At 43.7% G+C, this 20,716-nt stretch overlaps 1 protein-coding gene across 2 annotated transcripts in view; it reads right to left on the bottom strand.

Moving 5' to 3' along the window:
* The window catches only part of cadpsa (Ca2+-dependent activator protein for secretion a), a 603,717-nt gene extending 583,217 nt beyond the window's left edge, over positions 1-20,500 (bottom strand). For both annotated transcript variants that reach the window (XM_070894664.1, XM_070894665.1), the window contains exon 1: positions 20,165-20,500. In XM_070894664.1, coding sequence (XP_070750765.1) covers positions 20,165-20,500 — 336 coding nt within the window. The remainder of the gene's footprint in view (positions 1-20,164) is intronic.
* Positions 20,501-20,716: the final 216 nt, after the last annotated feature.

Raw genomic sequence — 20,716 nt, 5'->3', positions numbered from 1 at the left:
CTGATAACTTTTACGTCTGGTGTAAACAGGCGCTGGAGCCTGTTCACAGCGTACGGGCGGGGGAGTATTGAAAAAATTGTATTAGTTGGCGGGTGCTGACTGACCCATTAAATGTTTCCAGCATTTTCTGATTAAACATTTACTGGCCAGACATCTCTTTATGTGTCAAAATCTTTTCTGATGAGTTTTGAACCCAGAAATTAAGCACAGTAAACACCAGAAATAGGCACTTATTGGATATATTAGTTTAATGACAAAGTTTTTGTGTCCCGATTATTTCTCAAAATATTACAATAAAAGAACCTACTGATTTATAGAAACAATTTGTGCTGAGGTTTGTTACTTTGTGGGCACAAACCTTCCTACAAAGCACAAGGATTTTCTGTCATGGTAAAGGGATAATTTTGGTAACAAATTACTTTTAAACTTGTCTGTCTGTTGATCTCCCAACATGACCTTTCCGAGCTCATCCTGTCCGTGAGACCCACTTCCTGCTCTCTTGACCCTATTCCCACCAAAATGCTGACCACCTAACTTCTTTTTCTGGCTCCCATGTTAGCTGACATTGTTAACGGTTCTTTCTCCTCAGGTACTGCCCCCCTCTCCCTCAAATCTGCCGTCATCACCCCTCTCCTCAAAAAAACAACCCTCAACCCCTCCATCCTTGCAAACTACTGCCCCATCTCCAACCTCCCTTTCCTCTCCAAAGTCTTTCAATGTGTTGTCGCCTCCCAAATGCGTGCTCATCCTTCCCGCAATTCCATGTTTGAATCCCTCCAATCTGGTATCCGCCCCTGCCACAGTACCGAAACAGCTATCATCAAAGTCACAAATGACATCCTTTGTGACTGTGACAAAGGCAAACTATCCCTCCTCATCCTTCTTGACTTGTTTGCAGCCTTTGACATGGTTGACCACTCTATCCTTCTCCAACACCTCTCTACCATCGTCCAGCTGGTTCCATTCTTATCTATCTAATCATAGCCAGAGAATCATTTGCAACGGCTTCTCTTCCCACCCCCACATCATTACCTCTGGTGTCCCCCAAGGATCTATCCTTAGCCCCCTCTATTTCTCATCTACATGCTGCCCCTTGGCGACATCATCCAAAAACACAGCGTCAGTTTCCACATGCACGTTGATGACACCCAGCTCTACCTCACTATCACTTCTCTCGACCCCTCCACGGTCTCCAAATTGTCAGACTGCTTTGTCTGACATCCAGTTCTGGATGAGCAGAAATTTTCTCCAATTGAATATTGGGTAGACCGAAACAACTGTTTTCAGTTCACGCCACAAACTCCGTTCCCTAGCCACTGACTCCATCCCTCTCCCCAACTTCGGTCTGAGGCTGAACCACACAGCTCGCAACCTTGGTGTCATATTTGACCCTGAAATTAGCTTTTGACCACATATCCGCAGCATAACTAAGACCAGCTATTTCCGCCTCTGTAACATCGCACATCTCCGCCCTTGCTTCAGATCATCCGCTGCTGAACCCTCATCCGTGCCTCTGTCACCTTTAGACTTGACTATTCCAACGCACTCCTGGCTGGCCTCCCACATTCCACCCTACGTAAACTAGAGATGATCCAAAACTCGGCTGCCCATGTCCTAACTCACACTAAGTCCCACTCACCCATCACCCCTATGCTCGCTGACCTACATTGGCTTCCGGTGAAGCAACTCCTCGATTTCAGAATTGTCATCCTTATTTTGAAATCCCTCCATGGCCTCGCCCCTCCCTATCTCTGTAATCTCCTCCAGTCCCACAACCCTGAGATGGCTGCCCTCCTGAGCATCTCTGATTGTAATTGCTCAACCATTGATGGTCATGCCTTCTGTTGCCCAGGCCCCAAGCTCTGGAACTCCCTCCCTAAACCTCTCTGCCTCTCTGCCTCTCTCGCTCTCTTTCTTCCTTCAAGACACTCCTTAAAACATATCTCTTTGACCAAACTTTTGGTCACCTGTGCTAATTTCTAGTTATGTGGCTCGGTGTCAAATTTTTATCTCAAAATACTCCTGTGAAGCGCTTTGGAACGTTTCAGTGTTATTTTTGAGTGACCATGATTAAATTATCTATTGGGGATAAAGAAATATATTGTGTTTTAGCTCTATCTATTCAATATTTAATAACAAACCACATTTAAAGCATTGGGATGCTTTTGGAATGATATATATATTTTAATAAGACACCTATTAACTGTGGGTAAAAAATGCTTAAAAGTAGGCAGAGGCGGAAATATTTTGTATTACTTCTTTGTTGTAGTTTTTGCAAGATTAAAAATATTATGCCCAATTTTTTCTTTTATAGTCATTCCTGGGATGTGGGCTTCACTGGCGAGACCAGCATTCATTGCCCTTCCATAATTGCCCTCGAGAAGATGGTGGTGAGCCACCTTCTTGAGGCACTACAGTCTGTGTGGTGAAGGTACTCCCATAATGCTGTTAGGGGGGTAGTTCCCAGGTTTTGGTCCAGCGACCATGAAGGATCGGCGATATATGTCCAAGTCAGAAATGGTGAGTAACTTGGAGGGAACTTGCAGGTGATGGTGTTCCCATGCACCTGCTCCCTTTGTCCCTTCTAGGTGCTAGAGGTCATGAGTTTGGGAGATGCTGTCAAAGAAGCCTTTGTGAGTTTCGGCAGTGCATCTTGTAGATAGTACACACCGCAGCCACGGGGTGCCGGTGGTGGGGGAAGTGAAGTTTAAGGTGGTGGATGGGGTGGAAATCAAGCGGACTGCTTTGTCCTGAATGGTGTTGAGTTTCTTGAGTCCTATTAGAACTGCACTCACCCAGACAAGTGGAGAGTATTCCATCACACTCTTGACATGTGCCTTGTAGATGACAGAAAGGCTTTGGGGAGTCGGAAGTGAGACACTCGCCACAGAATACCCAGCCTCTGACCTGCTCTTGTAGCCACAGTACATGTGTGTCTGGTCCAGTTAAGTCTCTGGTCAATGGTGAATCCCAGGATGTTGAAGGTGGGGGATTCGGCAATGGTATTGCCATTGAATGCCAAGAGGTGGTGGTTACAACGCTCGCTTGTTGGAGATAGTCATTGCCTGTCACTTGTGAGGTGCGAATGTTACTTGCCACTTTTCAGCCCAAGCCTAACTTGTCCAGGTCTTGCTGCATGCAGGCATGGACTGCTTCATTATCTGAGGAGTTGTGAATGGAACTGAACACTGTGCAGTCATCAGCGAACATTCCAATTTCTGATCTTGTGATGGAGGGAACATCATTGATGAATTAGCTGAAGATGGTTGGGCCTAGGACACTGCCCTGAGGAATTCCTGCAGCGATGTCCTGGGACAGAGATGATTGACCTCCAACAATCACAGCCAACTTCCTTTGTGCTAGGTATGACTGCAGTCAGTGGAGAGTTTCCCCCTGATTCCCATTGATTTCAATTTTACTAGGGCTCCTTAATGCCACACTCAGTCAAATGCTACCTCGATGTTAAGGGAAGTCACTCTCACCTCAGATCCGGAGGTACAATACACTGGAAGGTGGAAACTGAATATAATCAATGATTCGCGCTTAGATAAATAAATATATATTCCTTCCATTTTTGGCAGTGACTAGTGGGATACCGCAAGGTTCTGTGCTGGGGCCCCAGCTGTTTACATTGTACATTAAATGATTTAGATGAGGGGATTAAATGTAGTATCTCCAAATTTGCGGATGACACTAAGTTGGGTGGCAGTGTGAGCTGCGAGGAGGATGCTATTAGGCTGCAGAGTGACTTGAATAGGTTAGGTGAGTGGATAAATGCATGGCAGATGAAGTATAATGTGGATAAATGTGGTAAAAACAGAGAGCCAGACTATTATCTGAATGGTGACAGATTAGGAAAAGGGGAGATGCAACGAGACCTGGGTGTCATGGTACATCAGTCATTGAAGGTTGGCATGCAGATACAGCAGGCGGTTAAGAAAGCAAATGGCATGTTGGCCTTCATAGCGAGGGGATTTGAGTACAGGGGCAGAGAGGTGTTGCTACAGTTGTACAGGGCCTTGGTGAGGCCACACCTGGAGTATTGTGTACAGTTTTGGTCTCCTAACCTGAGGAAGGACATTCTTGCTATTGAGGGAGTGCAGCGAAGGTTCACCAGACTGATTCCCGGGATGGCGGGACTGACCTATCAAGAAAGACTGGATCAACTGGGCTTGTATTCACTGGAGTTCAGAAGAATGAGAGGGGGTCGCATAGAAACGTTTAAAATTCTGACGGGTTTAAACAGGTTAAATGCAGGAAGAATGTTTCCAATGTTGGGGAAGTCCAGAACCAGGGTTCACAGTCTAAGGATAAGGGGTAAGCCATTTAGGACCGAGATGAGGAGAAACGTCTTCACTCAGAGAGTGGTGAACCTGTGGAATTCTCTACCACAGAAAGTTGTTGAGGCCAATTCATTAAATATATTCAAAAAGGAGTTAGATGTAGTCCTTACTACTAGGGGGATCAAGGGGTATGGCGAGAAAGCAGGAATGGGGTACTGAAGTTGCATGTTCAGCCATGAACTCATTGTATTGCGGTGCAGGCTCAAAGGGCCGAATGGCCTACTCCTGCACCTATTTTCTATGTTCTATGAAAGTTACTTTGACTTTCTCTTTTGGTCTCCTCTCTCACCACTCCCTGACCAAATGGCAACCTTCCTCCAGGCCTGTGCAAAAGGTACTTTTGATTTGGTCACTAAAAGGTATATATCAGTAGCCAGACATGATGGGACACCTGACCTCCAAATGGCAACTCTGCTAGTAGCTTCACTGAAATAAGGAACCCTCCTTCAGTTGTTGTTGTAACTAAAGGTTATGTCTAAATACTCCAAAAACCAGAACTGAGAGGTTATACCTATCAGGAAAGATTGAAGAGGCTTGGGCTTTTTTCTTTAGAAAAAAGAAGACTCAAGGGTAACCTGATCTTCAAGATGATGAAAGCGTTTGATAGGGTTGACATAGAGAATATGTTTCCAGTTGTGGGAGAGTCCAGAACTAGGAGCCATAAATATAAGATAATCATGAATAAATCCAATAGGGAATTCAGGAGAAACTTATTTCATAGAGACATGCAAAATAGGTGCAGGAGTAGGCCATATGGCCCTTCGAGCCTGCACCACCATTCAATATGATCATGGCTGATCATGCAACTTCAGTCCCCCGTTCCTGCTTTCTCTCCATACCCCTTTAGCCGTAAGGGCCACATCTAACTCCCTTTTGAATATATCCAACGAACTGGCCGCAACAACTTTCTGTGTAGAGAATTCCACAGGTTCACAATTCTCTGAGTGAAGAGGTTTCTCCTCATCTCGGTCCTAAATGGCTTACCCCTTTTCCTTAGACTGTGATCCCTGGTTCTGGACTTCCCCAACATCGGGAACATTCCTCCTGCATCTAACCTGTCCAATCCCGTCAGAATTTTATATGTTTCTGTGAGATCCCCTCTCATTCTTCTAAATTACAGTGAATATAAGCCTAGTCGATCCAGTCTTTCTTCAGATGTCTGTCCTGCCATCTCGGGAATCAGTCTGGTGAACTTTCGCTGCACTCCCTCAATAGCAAGAAAATGGCTAACAAGGGAAATTAAGGATAGTGTTAAATCCAAGGAAGAGGCATATAAATTGGCCAGAAAAAGCAACAAACCTGAGGACTAGGAGAAATTTACAATTCAGCAGTGGAGGACAAAGGGTTTAATTAGGAGGGGGAAAATAGAGTATGAGAGGGAACTTGCCAGGAACATAAAAACTGACTGCAAAAGCTTCTATAGATATGTGAAGAGAAAAAGATTCGTGAAGACAAACATAGGTCCCTTGCAGTCAGATTCAGGTGAATTTATAATGGGGAACAAAGAAATGGCAGACCAGTTGAACAAATACTTTGAATCTGTCTTCACGAAGGAAGACACAAATAACCTTCCGGAGGTACTAGGGGACCAAGGGTCTAGTGAGAAGGAGGAACTGAAGTATATCGGAATTGCGTTAGGGAAATTGATGGGATTGAAGGCCGATAAATTCCTGGGGCCTGATAGTCTGCATCCCAGAGTACTTAAGGAAATGGCCCTAGAAATAGTGGATGCATTGGTGATAATTTTCCAACAGTCTATCGACTCTGGATCAGTTCCTATGGACTGGAGGATAGCTAATGTAACACCACTTTTTAAATAAAGGAGGGAGAGAGAAAGCGGTTAATTATAGACTGGTTAGCCTGACATCAGTAGTGAGGAAAATGTTGGAATCAATTATTAAAGATGAAATAACAGCGCATTTGGAAAGCAGTGACAGGATCTGTCCAAGTCAGCATAGATTTATGAAATGGAAATCATGCTTGACAAATCTTCTGGAATTTTTTTAGGATGTAACTAGTAGAGTGGACAAGGGAGAACCAATTGATGTGGTGTATTTGGACTTTCAAAAGGCTTTTGACAAGGTCCCACACAAGAGATTAGTGTGCAAAATTAAAGCACATGGTATTGGGGGTAATGTACTGATGTGGATAGAGAACTGGTTGGTAGACAGGAAGCAGAGAGTTAGGATAAATGGGTCCTTTTCAGAATGGCAGGCAGTAACTAGTGGGGTGCCGCAGGGTTCAGTGCTGGAACCCCAGCTATTTACAATATACATTAATGATTTAGATGAAGGAATTGATTGTAATATCTCCAAGTTTGCAGATGACACTAAACTGGGTGGCGTTGTGAGCTGCGAGGAGGACGCTAAGAGGCTGCAGGGTGACTTGGACAGGTTAGGTGAGTGGGTAAATGCATGGCAAATGCAGTATAATGTGGATAAATGTGAGGTTATTCACTTTGGGGGCAAAAACACGAAGGCAGAATATTATCTGAATGACGGCTGATTCGGAAAAGGGGAGGTGCAACGAGACCTGGGTGTCATGGTGCATCAGTCATTGAAAGTTGGCATGCAGGTACAGCAAGCAATGAAGGCGGCAAATGGTATGTTGGCCTTCACAGCTAGGGGTTGAGTATAGGAGCAGGGAGGTCTTACTGCAGTTGTACAGGACCTTGGTGAGGCATCACCTGGAATATTGTGTTCAGTTTTGGTCTCCTAATCTGAGGAAGGACGTTCTTGCTATTGAAGGAGTGCAGCTAAGGTTCACCAGACTGATTCCGGGATGGCTGGTCTGACATATAAGGAGAGATTGGATCGACTGGGCCTTTATTCACTGCAGTTTAGAAGGATGAGAGGGGATCTCATGGAAACATATAAAATTCTGACGGGACTGGACAGGTTAGATGCAGGAAGAATGTTCCCGATGTTGGGGAAGTCCAGAATCAGGGGGCACAGTCTAAGGATAAGGAGTAAGCCATTTAGGACTGAGATGAGGAGAAACTTCTTCACTCAGAGAGTTGTTAACCTGTGGAATTCCCTGCCGCAGAGAGTTGTTGATTCCAGCTCGTTGGATATATTCAAGAGGGAGTTAGATATGGCCCTTATGGCTAAAGGGATCAAGGGGTATGGAGAGAAAGCAGGAAAGGGGTACTGAGGTGAAAGATCAGCCATGATCATATTGAATGGAGGTGCAGGCTCGAAAGGCCGAATGTCTATTCCTGCACCTATTTTCTGTTTCTATGTCTTTCCTCAGATTAGGAGACCAAAACTGTACACAATATTCAAGGTGTGGCCTCACCAAGGCCCTGTACAACTGCAGTAAGACCTCCCCGCTCCTGTACTCAAATCCTCTCGGTATGAAGGCCAACATGCCATTTGCCTTCTTCACCGCCCGCTGTACCTGTATGTCAACTTTCAATGACTGATGTACCATGACACCCAGGTCCCGTTGCACCTCCCCTTTTCATAATCTGTCACCATTCAGATAATATTGTGCCTTCCTGTTTTTGCCACCAAAGTGGATAGTCTCACATTTATCTACATTATACTGCATCTGCCATGCATTTGCCCATTCACCTAACCTGTCCAAGTCCCCTGCAGCCTCTTAGCATCCTCCTCATAGCTCACACTGCCACCCTGCTTAGTGACATCTACAAACTTGGAGATATTACATTCAATTCCTTCGTCGAAATCATCAATGTATATTGTAAATAGCTGGGGTCCCAGCACTGAACCTTGCGGTACCCCACTAGTCACTGCCTGCCATTCTGAAAAGGACTTGTTTATTCCTACACTTTGCTTCCTGTCAACTTATTCTCTATCCACGTCAATACATTACTCCCAATACCATGTGCTTTAATTTTGCACACTAATCTCTTGTGTGGGATCTTGTCAAAAGCCTTTTGAAAGTCCAAAAACACCACATCCACTGGTTCTCCCTTGTCCACTCTACTAGTTACATCCTCAAAAAATTCTCAAAGAATTGTCAGGGTAACCGGTCTTTAATTTCCGGTTTTCTCTCTCCCTCCTTTTTTAAAAAGTGGGGTTACATTAGCTACCCTCCAATCCATAGGAACTGATCCAGAGTCTATAGAATGTTGGAAAATTACCACCAATGCATCCACTATTTCTAGGGCCACTTCCTTAAGTACTCTGAGATGCAGACTATCAGGCCCTGGGGATTTATCGGCCTTCAATCCTATCAATTTCCTGAACACAATTTCTTGACTAATAAAGATTTCCTTCAGTTCTTCCTTCTCGCTAGGCCCTCTGTCCCCTAGTATTTCCATAAGGTTATTTGTGTCTTCCTTATTGAAGACAGAACCAAAATATTTGTTCAATTGGTTTGCCATTTCTTTGTTCCCCATTATAAATTCACCTGATTCTGACTGCAAGGGACCTACATTTGTCTTTTTCTCTTCACATATCTATAGAAGCTTTTGCAGTCAGTTTTTATGTTCCCTGTCAGCTTACTCTCATACTCCATTTCCCCTCTCCTTGAGCTCCTCTGCAGAATTGCAAATTTCTCCCAGTCCTCAGCTTTGCTGCTTTTTCTGGCCAATTTATATGCCTCTTCCTTGGATTTAACACTATCCCTAATTTCCCTTGTTAGCCACGGTTGAGCCACCTTCCCCATTTTATTTTTACGCCAGACAGTGATGTACAATTGTTGAAGTTCATCCATGTGATCTTTAAATGTTTGCCATTGCCTATCCACCGGCAACCCTTTAAGTATCATTCGCCAGTCTATCCTAGCCAACTCACGTCTCATACCATCGAAGTTACCTTTCTTTAAGTTCAGGACCCTAGTCTCTTAATTAACTGTGTCACTCTTCATTTTAATGTAGAATTTTACCATATTATGGTCACTCTTTTCCAAGGGAACTCGCACAACAAGATTGCTAATCAATCCTCTCTCATTACACAACACCCAGTCTGGGATGGCCAGCTCTTTCGATGGTTCCTCAAAATATTGGTCGAGAAACCCATCCCTTATACACTCCAGGAAAGCCTCCTCCACTGTATTGCTACCAGTTTGGTAAGCCCAATCTATATGTAGATTGAAATCACCCATGATAACTGCTGGACCTTTATTGCACGCGTTCCTAATTTCCTGTTTGATGCCATCCCCAATCTCACTACTACTGTTTGGTGGTCTGTGCACAACTCCCACTAGCGTTTTCTGCCCTTTGGTGTTCCGCAACTCTACCCATACAGATTCCACCTCATCCATGCTAATGTCCTTCCTTACTATTGCGTTAATCTCCTCTTTAACCAGCAACGCTACCCCACCTCCTTTTTCTTTCTGTCTATCCTTCCTGAATTTCCCCAGAGTGTGGAACTCGCTACCACAGAGAGTAGTTGAGGCAAATAGCATCAATGGATTCAAGGGGAAACTAAACACACTAGAGAGAAAACAATAGATGTTGATGGTGTTAGATGAAGAGAGGCGAGAGGTGCGTCATCTGGAGCATAAAAGCTGGCATGGACCAGTTGGCCTGAAAGGCTTGTTTCTGTGCTGTAAATACATTAAAAGACTTTCTTACAAAGTATTGTAAAGTAGTATTACTTCATACTAAAATCATTTTTGCAGTAACTCAGAATAAATTCTCAAGCAGATTTTAGCATGGCTGTTTTTTTATTAAAACAGAAAAGATTACGGTGTGATTTGATAGAGGCATTCAAAATTATGAAGGGTGGGTCAGAGGAGCTGGAAGCAAACTGTTTCCACTAGTTAAAGGGTCTAGAACAAGGGGACTTGGAATATTAAATGCAAGAGATTTAGCAGAGCAGGAGAAGCTTGTTTTACACAAAGTATTATGTGGCTGTGGAATGCACGACTAGAGTTAGTGATTGAAACAGAGACCATGTCAACATTTACAATTGGTTAGGTAGATATTTGGCAGAAAAGGGAATAGGGGATACGGGAATAGAGTGAGCACATGGGATTAAGACTACTCCTCATGTGGAGGATAAACATCGATGCAATTGGTTGAGCTGAACGGCCTGTTTCCATGTTGTAAGTTCTATATGTCACTCAATGCCACAAAGTTCAAACATCCTTCCCTTCTATGAAGAAGTCTAACATTTTGAATATTTTATCAAGACGATGACTTGAAGCTGCACACTAGACATATTGCAGAACCTATAAGGACGAACCCTCTAATAGCAACTAACTATGGAGACAGATTCATTGCCATTTGGTTTATGCTCAAGTTGGTGGTATTGGAAATTTAGGAAGATCATGGGTTTTGGTAAATTACCCAAATTCAATACATTTATTTTGAGGTCAACTGCTTCTTGACTGATCATTAATATTTCTACACAGCATAACAGTAAAGTAACCAGAAATATCATGTCTCCACTGAGTGTTTACAATCTGTTTATCTGCCACTCAGTGGCACACCTATTCAGTATGAGTGATGATTCAAGTACTAGTGTAAGGACAGGATAGTTAGACAGCAACCAAACCATTCTTGATATGGCAACTAATCCAGGATGAATCATTATTATACTGAAAAGATAAACTGTACCCTGTACTACCAGACAGCATATAAATATGCTAGATATACTCAACAATAAAGCAAGCTGACTACCTATATAGTAATTTCTAATCCTGCTGTTATTTCTGGTATGTTATGAATGGAACAGCAATACCACTGGGGGTCAAGACAAAATGAGAACATGAATGTTTAATAAAAAGCCCAATTTTGTTTGCCTCATGATTAAAATGCCTATAATTCCAAAAACTATTTTAAATTAATAATTTCAAACACTCTGCTTTCGATCCTGAATTTCATTTTACGCTTTTCAACCTTGGTGGCATTCGATACTATTGGCCTGAGCCCTTCATCTAGATTTTTCAATCAAAAAGATAGTACGGGGATGAAATTAAGCTCCCCAAAAAGGCCACTTACTGCCAAAAAGTGGCGGCCAGGTAGCGGAGTCGAGCAGCCGCCGACTTTCGGTCCAATGGCCGGCGCCAGCGGAATTCACCTCGGCGATTTTTCTGGCGGTCCCCCATTCCGCCCGCTGCTGCCGACTGTCCTAAGTCATCAAAGGGCTCACCGCCGATCTCCCACACCTCCATCACACCTCCCGCAAAATTTAGGTCTAAAAATCTATAAGCGGCCACTCGGTGCCCCCGACAGCTTTTTCTGTTGGTGCATCTTGCTTTCACTGTGAGCCACGGCAGCACCGCGGCCCTTCAAAGAGAGGGCGCACTGCCTCGGCCGCCATGTATTTTTTTGTCGCCGACTGCCAGGTTGGGCCGACAATTATGCCTCCGGGTTCGGCCGGGCTGCCAATAGGCAGCCTGCCACCCCCGAAATAAAGGGGAGAACGTGGTGATATACAGGCGTCGTGATGTCATCTCCGCTCCGCTGCTGACTGACAGCGGCAGAAACTCTGTTCCACCTCCACTTCCACCCCTCTACAGTACGTACCGCCGCACTTCCGCCCCCATTATGACCGGCTTCCGGTCCGCCAGGAAAAAACAACAAAGAGCTGAATTTACCTAAAGAGTCAACCTCATCCCACCCGATGGAAAAAACACTTCTGGAGTGGGTGGTGCGACCCGTTTCGGCGAAGATAAATTTCAGCCTCTACATATTCAAAAATAATCAATTTATTTTTAGCAGCTTCCAAATGCTATTTCCGGAAGGTTATTTGTGTCTTCCTTAGTGAAGACAGATCCAAAGTATTTGTTCAATTGGTCTGCCATTTCTTTGTTCCCCATTATAAGTTCACCTGATTCTGACTGCAAGGGACCTACGTTTGTCTTCACTAACTTTATTCTCTTCACATATCTATAGAAGCTTTTGCAGTCAGTTTTTATGTTCCCGGCAAGCTTCCTCTCATACTCTATTTCCCCCCTCCTAATTAAACCCTTTGTCCTCCTCTGCTGAATTCTAAATTTCTCCCAGTCCTCAGGTTTGCTGCTTTTTCTGGCCAATTTATATGCCTCTTCCTTGGATTTAACACTATCCCTAATTTCCCTTGTTAGCCACGGTTGAGCCACCTTCCCTGTTTTATTTGTTACTCCAGACAGGGATGTACAATTGTTGAAGTTCATCCATGTGATCTATAAATGTCTGCCATTGCCTATCCACCGTCAACCCTTTAAGTATCATTTGCCAGTCTGTCCTAGCCAATTCACGTCTCATACCATCGAAGAAATACTGCGCACCAAAATTAAAGGGACCCCGCACATTGATGAGGAAAAAATGTTAAATTGGTAAATTTGAAACAGGCCAACATATTGTGTTGATCATCACCCTCCTAATAACTTATAAACATAAATTCAGATAGTAGTCAGACACTATCTTAAATACACAAAAGGCAGTGTAAAATAAGTGAAATATTTTGTTACTAAATGAACTAAATGATTGATCAATTGATTATATGTTGTACTGAAAGTCTATGGGATAGAAATTCGGTATCGCCGGGGAACTACCTCTTGCGCAGGGCGATGTCTACCGCCTCAAAATGCAACATTCAGTTGTATCACCCCAAGAGGAGAGTGGAGCGCTAAGCGACGCGTTGCACAATCCTCTTAGGGCACTAAAGGCCCATTGCGGGGTGGTTGCGCTTCTCAACTTGAGGCACTAGGATACTGGCATCCCAGCGCCTAAAGAGATGAGGTCTACCATGTGAAACCTGCAAAATAATGGATGGGAGGCTACCAGCAGTCTTCCACAGGTAACAGAGGTAAGTAATTGTTAAAAATTTGTCTCTAACACTTACCTCTTCATTCCCTGCAGTATCGCCCCGGGAGCCTGTGTGCACCATCTGCTTCCCCCTGTCGGGAGTAGCATCAGGCGCTATGGAAGGTGAAAGCAGTCAATGTCAGAAATGCTTCACAAAGTGGGTGTTGCACTCTTGTCGTCACCAAGTGGATGGCTTTAGAGTGCGCAAAGCTAAATGACCGCGCCATCGCTAAACCACCAGTGAAGTTCACGGCGGGCTGTCACAGCGCGTCGCTCGGGTGGTAGGTGTTTAGCGGCCCCTTAGCACCCTTCTCTGGCACTAATGGTGGCGCTAAACAACCGAATTTCTCCCCCTATGTGTCGGTTTGGCAGAGTGGTTCGAGTCTGCAGCGCCTCCGATGTGAGAGATGATCTCTTTTTAGTGTGCTGTGTTTGGGAGCCTGAGGCTCCGGAAGACCTGAACTACAATCGTGTGCCATTACCTGGAGTGCTTGTGCTCCGGGATCGCCTCCCGTGTGTAAGATGACAATGAGAACCCCCAACCCACCCTGCCATGGTACTCTGGGTACTGGGAGAGGAAAGGAGTCATCGAGATGAAGAGCCATGATTCGACTCAGACTAATGTGCAACTCCAGCTCACGTTCAATTTCTGTCCCATCCAGCGGGCCGGATGGAATGAACTACGGGCCGGATACAGTTTGTGGGACGTACTTTGCCCACCACTGTCTTCGACCATGCTTTTGATCACCCTTCCTAATATCTCCTTCCAAGGCTTGGCACTTTTTTTTCCTTATGTCTCTGTGCAATATCTTGGGACATTTGTTTCAATGTTGAAGGCGCTATATAAATGTAAGTTGTTCCTACTGCTGTTGAACTAAAAACTTTATTAAGGCACTGGGGGATTCAAAATAAAAAGCAATGATTTATCATTGGAACGCAGTGCCCACGGGTCCTTCAGTTTATAGATTACAATCAAATTTCTAGAAGTGCTTTAATTTCCAATGAAGCACTGCAACGTGCAATTAGAAACATAGACATATAGAAAGTAATATAGAAAATATCGAGCCTGCACCACCATTCATTATGATCATGGTTGATCATGCAACTTCAGTACCCCATTCCTGCTTTCTCTCCATACCTCTTGAGCTCTTTAGCCGTAAGGGCCACATCTAACTCCCTTTTGAATTTATCTAACGAATTGGCCTCAACAACTTTCTGTGGTAGAGAATTCCACAGGTTCACAATTCTCTGAGTGAAGAAGTTTCTCCTCATCTCGGTCCGAAATGGCTTATCCCTTATCCTTAGACTGTGACCCCTGGTTCTGGATTTCCCCAACATCGGGAACATTCTTCCTGCATCTAACCTGTCCAATTCCGTCAGAATTTTATATGTTTCTATGAGACCCCCTCTCATTCTTCTAAATTCCAGTGAATATAAGCCTAGTTGATCTAGTCTTTCTTCATATGTCAGTCCTGCCATCCTGGTAATCTGTCTGGTGAACCTTCGCTGCACTCCCTCAATAGCAAGAAAATCCTTCCTCAGATTAGGAGACCAAAACAATATTCAAGGTGTGGCCTCACCAAGGCCCTATACAACTGCAGTAAGACCTCCCTGCTCCTATACTCAAATCCTCTCACTATGAAGGCCAACATACCATTTACCTTCTTCACCACCTGCTGTATCTGCATGCCAATTGTGATATTTAAAGATTTTTAAAATCATTTGATTAGATATAAAGTTTTGTCCTGTCTTCAGCAAAGGCCGTGTGGAAGTGAGCAGTGATTCAGGTGTGATGCTAGGCAACATGACCTGCAGCAGCTGTTTTAATGCCACATTCCATTTCTGAATGGCCGCTGAGCAGAAAAGGGGAAGGGAATTGTAAATTGGACGAGAAAAATGGAAGGAGGCTGGGGTGCAGAGGAAGATCTGCAACATGAATAAAAGCAACAGGAAGCCAAGATCTGCATGAATAAAATATGGATCCAACACATAAAATATGTATAAATATAACTAATTATAATACAATACAAATATAATACATTGAGAAGTATAAAGATAATTTGGACAGATTATATATATAAAAAGCTCCCAGCAAAAAAAATGTAAAAAATGTAAAAATTGATTAAATGGAGAACTGAGAGAAAGGAATAATGTAATCAACGAGTTCAGGTAACATCATAAACTCACACGCCCATAGGGGCCCTGAAAATTCCGGGTTTAGGCATGCGAAGCGTGTGTGCCTAAAGTCGGAACTTGCAATCCGTCAAGAATCCTCTTGACAGATCGTTGGCATCCAGAAGTAAAGGGCCACCGCAGGCGGAGAGTTGGACTATTTTCCCAACTTCTGCCCAGAAAATTCCCGTGAAACTCGTAAGACTTTCAAGGACAGAAAAATACTTTTTTTTTCAGTAATTGAAACATCTAAAATCCTGTTAAATAAGATAAGTTTATTTTTAGACCCTTCAAAATATGTTAAGAAATTTTGGGATAAATTTTTTGTTTTAAATAATTAATTTAATTCAATTTTGATTAATTTTAAATATCTGATGTTTTAAAAATTTTAATTTTAAGTGCATGCGAGGTCGAAATTCATTTGTTACGCCATCTGCTAACGGGCGGCTAATGACTTACCGTTGTTGCGGAGCGGGTTCCTCGCCAATGGGGGCAGCGCCAAGAGGTGCCGCTGTGCGCTCTACCACCACCCACGTGGTGACGTCATCAAGCGTGCAGTGCCCCCTTGGCGCCAAGGCTGCGATATTAGGTAGGTTCAGCAACATCACCGGCAGGGGTTTGTACCAACTGGAAAAGATGTCGGTACATTGGGGATCCCGGGGCGATACCGTCCAGAGATCAAGGCAAGTTGTTCACTTAAATTTTTCAGCATATATTTATTAATGGCACCAGTGGGGAAGTGTGGGTGTGGGTGAAAGAAATTTTCGAAACTTTTTTTCAGTTTTATCCGCTAGGATGCCGGCAGCCGACCGTCAGGAAATGGAGTCGGCTTCCTGAGCTATCGCCCCATTGGTGCCCAAGGACGTGTGTGCAATGCCTCTTTTAGCGCTGCATTCTCATTTTTGGAGGAAAATACTGAATTTGTCAATTTGAGGCAGTAATTACCGCCTGGTGGTAAAATCACCCTCAGGCGGTGTCACCGCCTCAAAAACGGTGGTACCAAATTACGACCCCACTGTTTTGGGGAGGTAATCCCATACATACTTATGGTAATTCCATACATATGGAACTCACCACAAATATGAATAGGAATACCTCTTCTTTGATTGGTTGGGCCGGCCCACGTGATCCCAGGGACGCAAGCGAAGCGCCTAAGTTCCTGGGATATGTGGGCCTCCACACAGGCCTTCACGTAGAGGTCCAGGACCACGGTCTCCGAACCTCCCGGTCAGAAGCATCCAACCACAATTTCTGGGCCTATGACACTCAGATGAACCCCAAAATGAGATTGCAGCTTCAACATCTGTTGCTGGGATTTCTTATTCTTTGGAACATCTGGTCTAGATTTTTCTCCCAATGGGACGTAATGAATTTTAATTATCTGGCAATAACCCATCTATTAATCTATTATCATATACAAGTCTCTGCTCAGAGCTGTTCTGGCAAAGTTGAGACCAACCTTCATGGGATCCTGTTGAAAAAATTAAAATATATTTGCTGGAGTCTTGTCCCAATGAGGAGAGGATTCCAGCCTTGTTGAAGAGGAGAGTATATATATTTTTTTAAACTGCTGATACTGGAGAGATGAGATTAAGCGCCAGCTGGCCTTATCTCCAGTGGCACTTTAAAATTTGAACAATGGAATAAGGGTGAATAATTTTACTGACCTGCCTTCCATTGTCTTATATCACCTCTAGACAGCAAATGTTACTGCCAGCATTAGTACCTAGAAAAGATATTTTCCACATTTTCGAGCTGTTTACTTATTGGCCAATGCAGAATCCAGGCAGTGCTATTTTAACTTTTCGTCATTTTAGGTCCGACTTTGTGTCAGTATCAGTAATTAGTGTAGATGACGATGCATGAAGAAGATGATCAAACTGCAGATTAAGATATCTGTGATGTCATCATTATACATATATAGCTCAAGAGGTAACCAGCATTTGATGAAAGTAAAGCAAAAGTTAATTCTATATCCAGTATATCTTATAAAATGAAACCATAGATTGATATTAAGCATGCTGGGTGCCCCGATAGTGAGCTTCAACCACTAAATGCATAAATGTTTCTGTGCCATTAGTAATTTTATGGGTCATGCAGAATTTAAACCTGAAGCTCTACATCACTCAACTCGGATGTTCAAACTGGTTCATATTTATGCTACAGATTTGTTCAAAATCATAATTAACAACCTCCAAACAATAATTCTCAACACTTATCACCAAATCAAATAATAAAGTTTAAACATCTATTTGTACATGAGACTAGAAATTTATGACACTGCTTGGGGCAAGGAGTGGGTAAGTGGGTGGGGGCGATGGGGGAGGGTGGTATCATATTTCGCCAAGCCATATTCTTTCTTGAATTTCCCTCCGAGCAGTAGATGGTGCTCCCAGCAGCAATGCCATATCATTGCATCGCTATCAGCCGCTACTGTTCAGTTGCTCAAGCACTCGGTTCCCCCCCTCCCAAATTCAGCTCCAGCTTCCACTGCTGCTTTAAAAATCAGATGCAGGATAGACAACGGAGAGGCAATGTTATTTAGTTAACTGAAAATGGGAGGGAGAGTTGTTATTTAAATACTGTGGCACTGGAGGGGGTGAGCAACAGTGGATAGGCATACGCTGCTTGAAATGAGAAAGAATGAGAAAATGTATTTGTGAATACCAGCTGAGGTGAAGGTGAGAGTTTGATTGATAGAAGCTCTATAATATTGACCTTCATCTTCTACGATAGCTATGGGTTTTCCCTTTTTTGGGAGGAATTTGGGTGTGTCACCTTATATGTGGATCACCTTGTATGAGTATATATGTTTTTTCTGTACTTCCCACCAGTGTTATAACTCTTCAGTGACACACTGCAATTTGAGAAGCCTAATAAGTCATGGTTATATTTTAGACATTATTTCTACAGTACAGGCCATACATTTAACCTGGCAGTACTATTGTGCATAAAATTTGGACATTTCAAATTATGGAAGATATAAGTATTATATCCTTATTATTACATCGAATATTCCGTGAAATAGACTATTCAGCCCAACCAGTCCATGCCAGCGTTGATGCTCCACTTGAACTTCCTCCCATCCTTCCTCATCTAACTCTGTCAACATAACTCTCTATTCCCTCATATGCTTATCTACCCTCCCCTTAATGCATCTATACTATTCGCTTCAACCACTCCCTGTGGTATGAATGAGAAGCCCATCTAATTCACAGATTACGTTATAGAATAACCAGGATTTTTGCTGAAAATCTGGTTCCTCCATTAAAGATACTGAGCTGCAGAACTCTTTAAATATGATTACAACACATTACTACAATGGTAATAATGCTTGTATGCATAAAGTATTTCCGAATTTGTTTTCAGCATACCTGTCGGCATATTTTAAATTGATTTAATTCTCCAAAGGCTAACCAAAGTAGATCAAGATTGCATCGATTTTAATTATTACATTTCATTTTGACTTTGTTTAATGTTTTAACAAGTCTTGAATTATTTTGCCATTTGGACTCACAGCAATCTAATTTAGAGAGATTTAAATACATATATAATTGTGTCAATATTACTTTTTCACCCAAACAATTTTTTTTTAATTGGCACATTATTTCATTCTTCAGAGCCTGTGATTTACAGTGACTTTTAAATTACTAATTTATTGTTCAAGCCTCTAGGACTAGTGGAGTTTTACATTTAAATTATTTGGTTACAGAATAATTCATTATATGCTACAAAATATAAATTATACCCAAGCAGCATCTAAAATAATTGTTTGCAGTTAATACTCAGAATATCTGTTCCCAGTAAAGACAGTATAAATACTCCAAAAGAAAGTGTCGACCACTGGAATTCGGTCAGCAAGGGCAAAGCTTATTTCGTTTCTCCTCTTTCGGAGATAAAGGTCGAAACTAAATTACAAAGAACAAGCACAGTATTTCCTAAAGCAAACATGTGAATCAAACATTCCCAGATGACAATTGTGCCAATAGGGACAATAAGTGCTTTATGCAGCAAGGGTCGTCATCCCAGAGCACCATGAAATGATCTGTGCAAACAGCTCATGTTACACACGGTGATATGCCAGTGCGGGTCCATAAAATAAGGAGTGTTCTAGCTGTAATAACATACTCTTCCATTTGAAAGTATTATCATATTTGAGTTAGATATAAGTTATCACTCGTGCTGATTTTGAAATGTATTAGTCCAGTGACGCTGTAATAACCATTTTCAGCGCCACTTGGTGGTGACAGTAATGAACACATGAGGACGATGGCGGCCCATGTTGTCTATCGGAGTGCAGGTGTGATTATTTGTCTATTAGGATAGGGTTCCTAAAAAAAATGGAGCGATCAACCGGGTCGCAAACCGATCCTGGGTTTATTTAATGGCACTTTCACTCGATGTGTCAGTATGTGCTGTTGGGCAATTATTACAAAAATGCGCATCTCCCGAGAACAAAGGGCAATTTCACAGACCTTCTCCTGATAGCGATGCGCTTTAAGTTTATTGTGTGCAGTGAGCTGGGTAGAGTTCGGCTTGGTTGCAATTTCTGAAACCGAGCCACAAATCCAAAGCCAGCGCAAAGTTGTCCTTAGCTCCCCTCCCGCCGTGATGAAGAAGTCACCTTGAACTGCTCATTATTGCTTCTATTTCAGGACGCAAGTGCAATAAAGTGTTTCCGTGCCGACTGGCCCCTGTGGGTGCCCCTGGAACAGTGCTGCTGCAGTGAGTGGCAAGACAAGCACTCGGATCGATCCAGCATCTCTGGTCGGCAGATCTAAGACATCAGCAATGTCAAAAACTGCTGGCATTTTGCGGGGGGGGGGGGGGGGGGGTTAACCACCAGCTGATTAACACGGGGTTAAAGCGGCTCCAGAGGACGCGGTGTCCCCTTGGAAGGAGAATGGCTTGTGGGATTTTTCGCCCTGCTTGGCCGGCTTACCTTCTGCTGCCTCCTCGCCATGTCGGTGGGCTGCTTGGCATTGAACGGGTAGGCGATGCACCGCATCACAAAGACATACAGCTGGAGCTTTCTCTTCCTCTCGTCCTCCTCTTTCTGCAGCCTTTCCAGCTCCTCTTTCTCCTTCTCGCTCACCACCGACGGGCTGGGGCTGGATGGTCGGATACTGCTGCTCCGGCTGCTGGGCTGCAGCCCCCCGCTGCTCTCGCTGGTCCGGCTCGGGGACAAGCGGCTCCCCGGGGCCGGTGCCTGCACCTCCTTGTTCTCCTCTTCTACTATCTCCTCCGATTCCTCCTCACTGGACGACGGGTCCAACATTTTGTCGTGCGTTTACCTGCACACACACTCACACCACACACACACACACTCACTCACACACACATGCACACACTGCACCCACACCAAAAATACAGCCCACGAAAGGCACGGTCCGCAGCTGGCTGGAGGCGCCGGGCGAGTAAACAGAGACAGGGAGGAAGCGAGCTCTCCTTTGGGCTGTGCACGGATTGTCAGCAGGCAGGAAGCCGGTTGCTT

Source organism: Pristiophorus japonicus, chromosome 12 (assembly GCF_044704955.1).
Source record: "Pristiophorus japonicus isolate sPriJap1 chromosome 12, sPriJap1.hap1, whole genome shotgun sequence".
NCBI lineage: Eukaryota > Metazoa > Chordata > Chondrichthyes > Pristiophoridae > Pristiophorus > Pristiophorus japonicus.
This window is presented reverse-complemented; position numbering and strand designations above follow the sequence as displayed.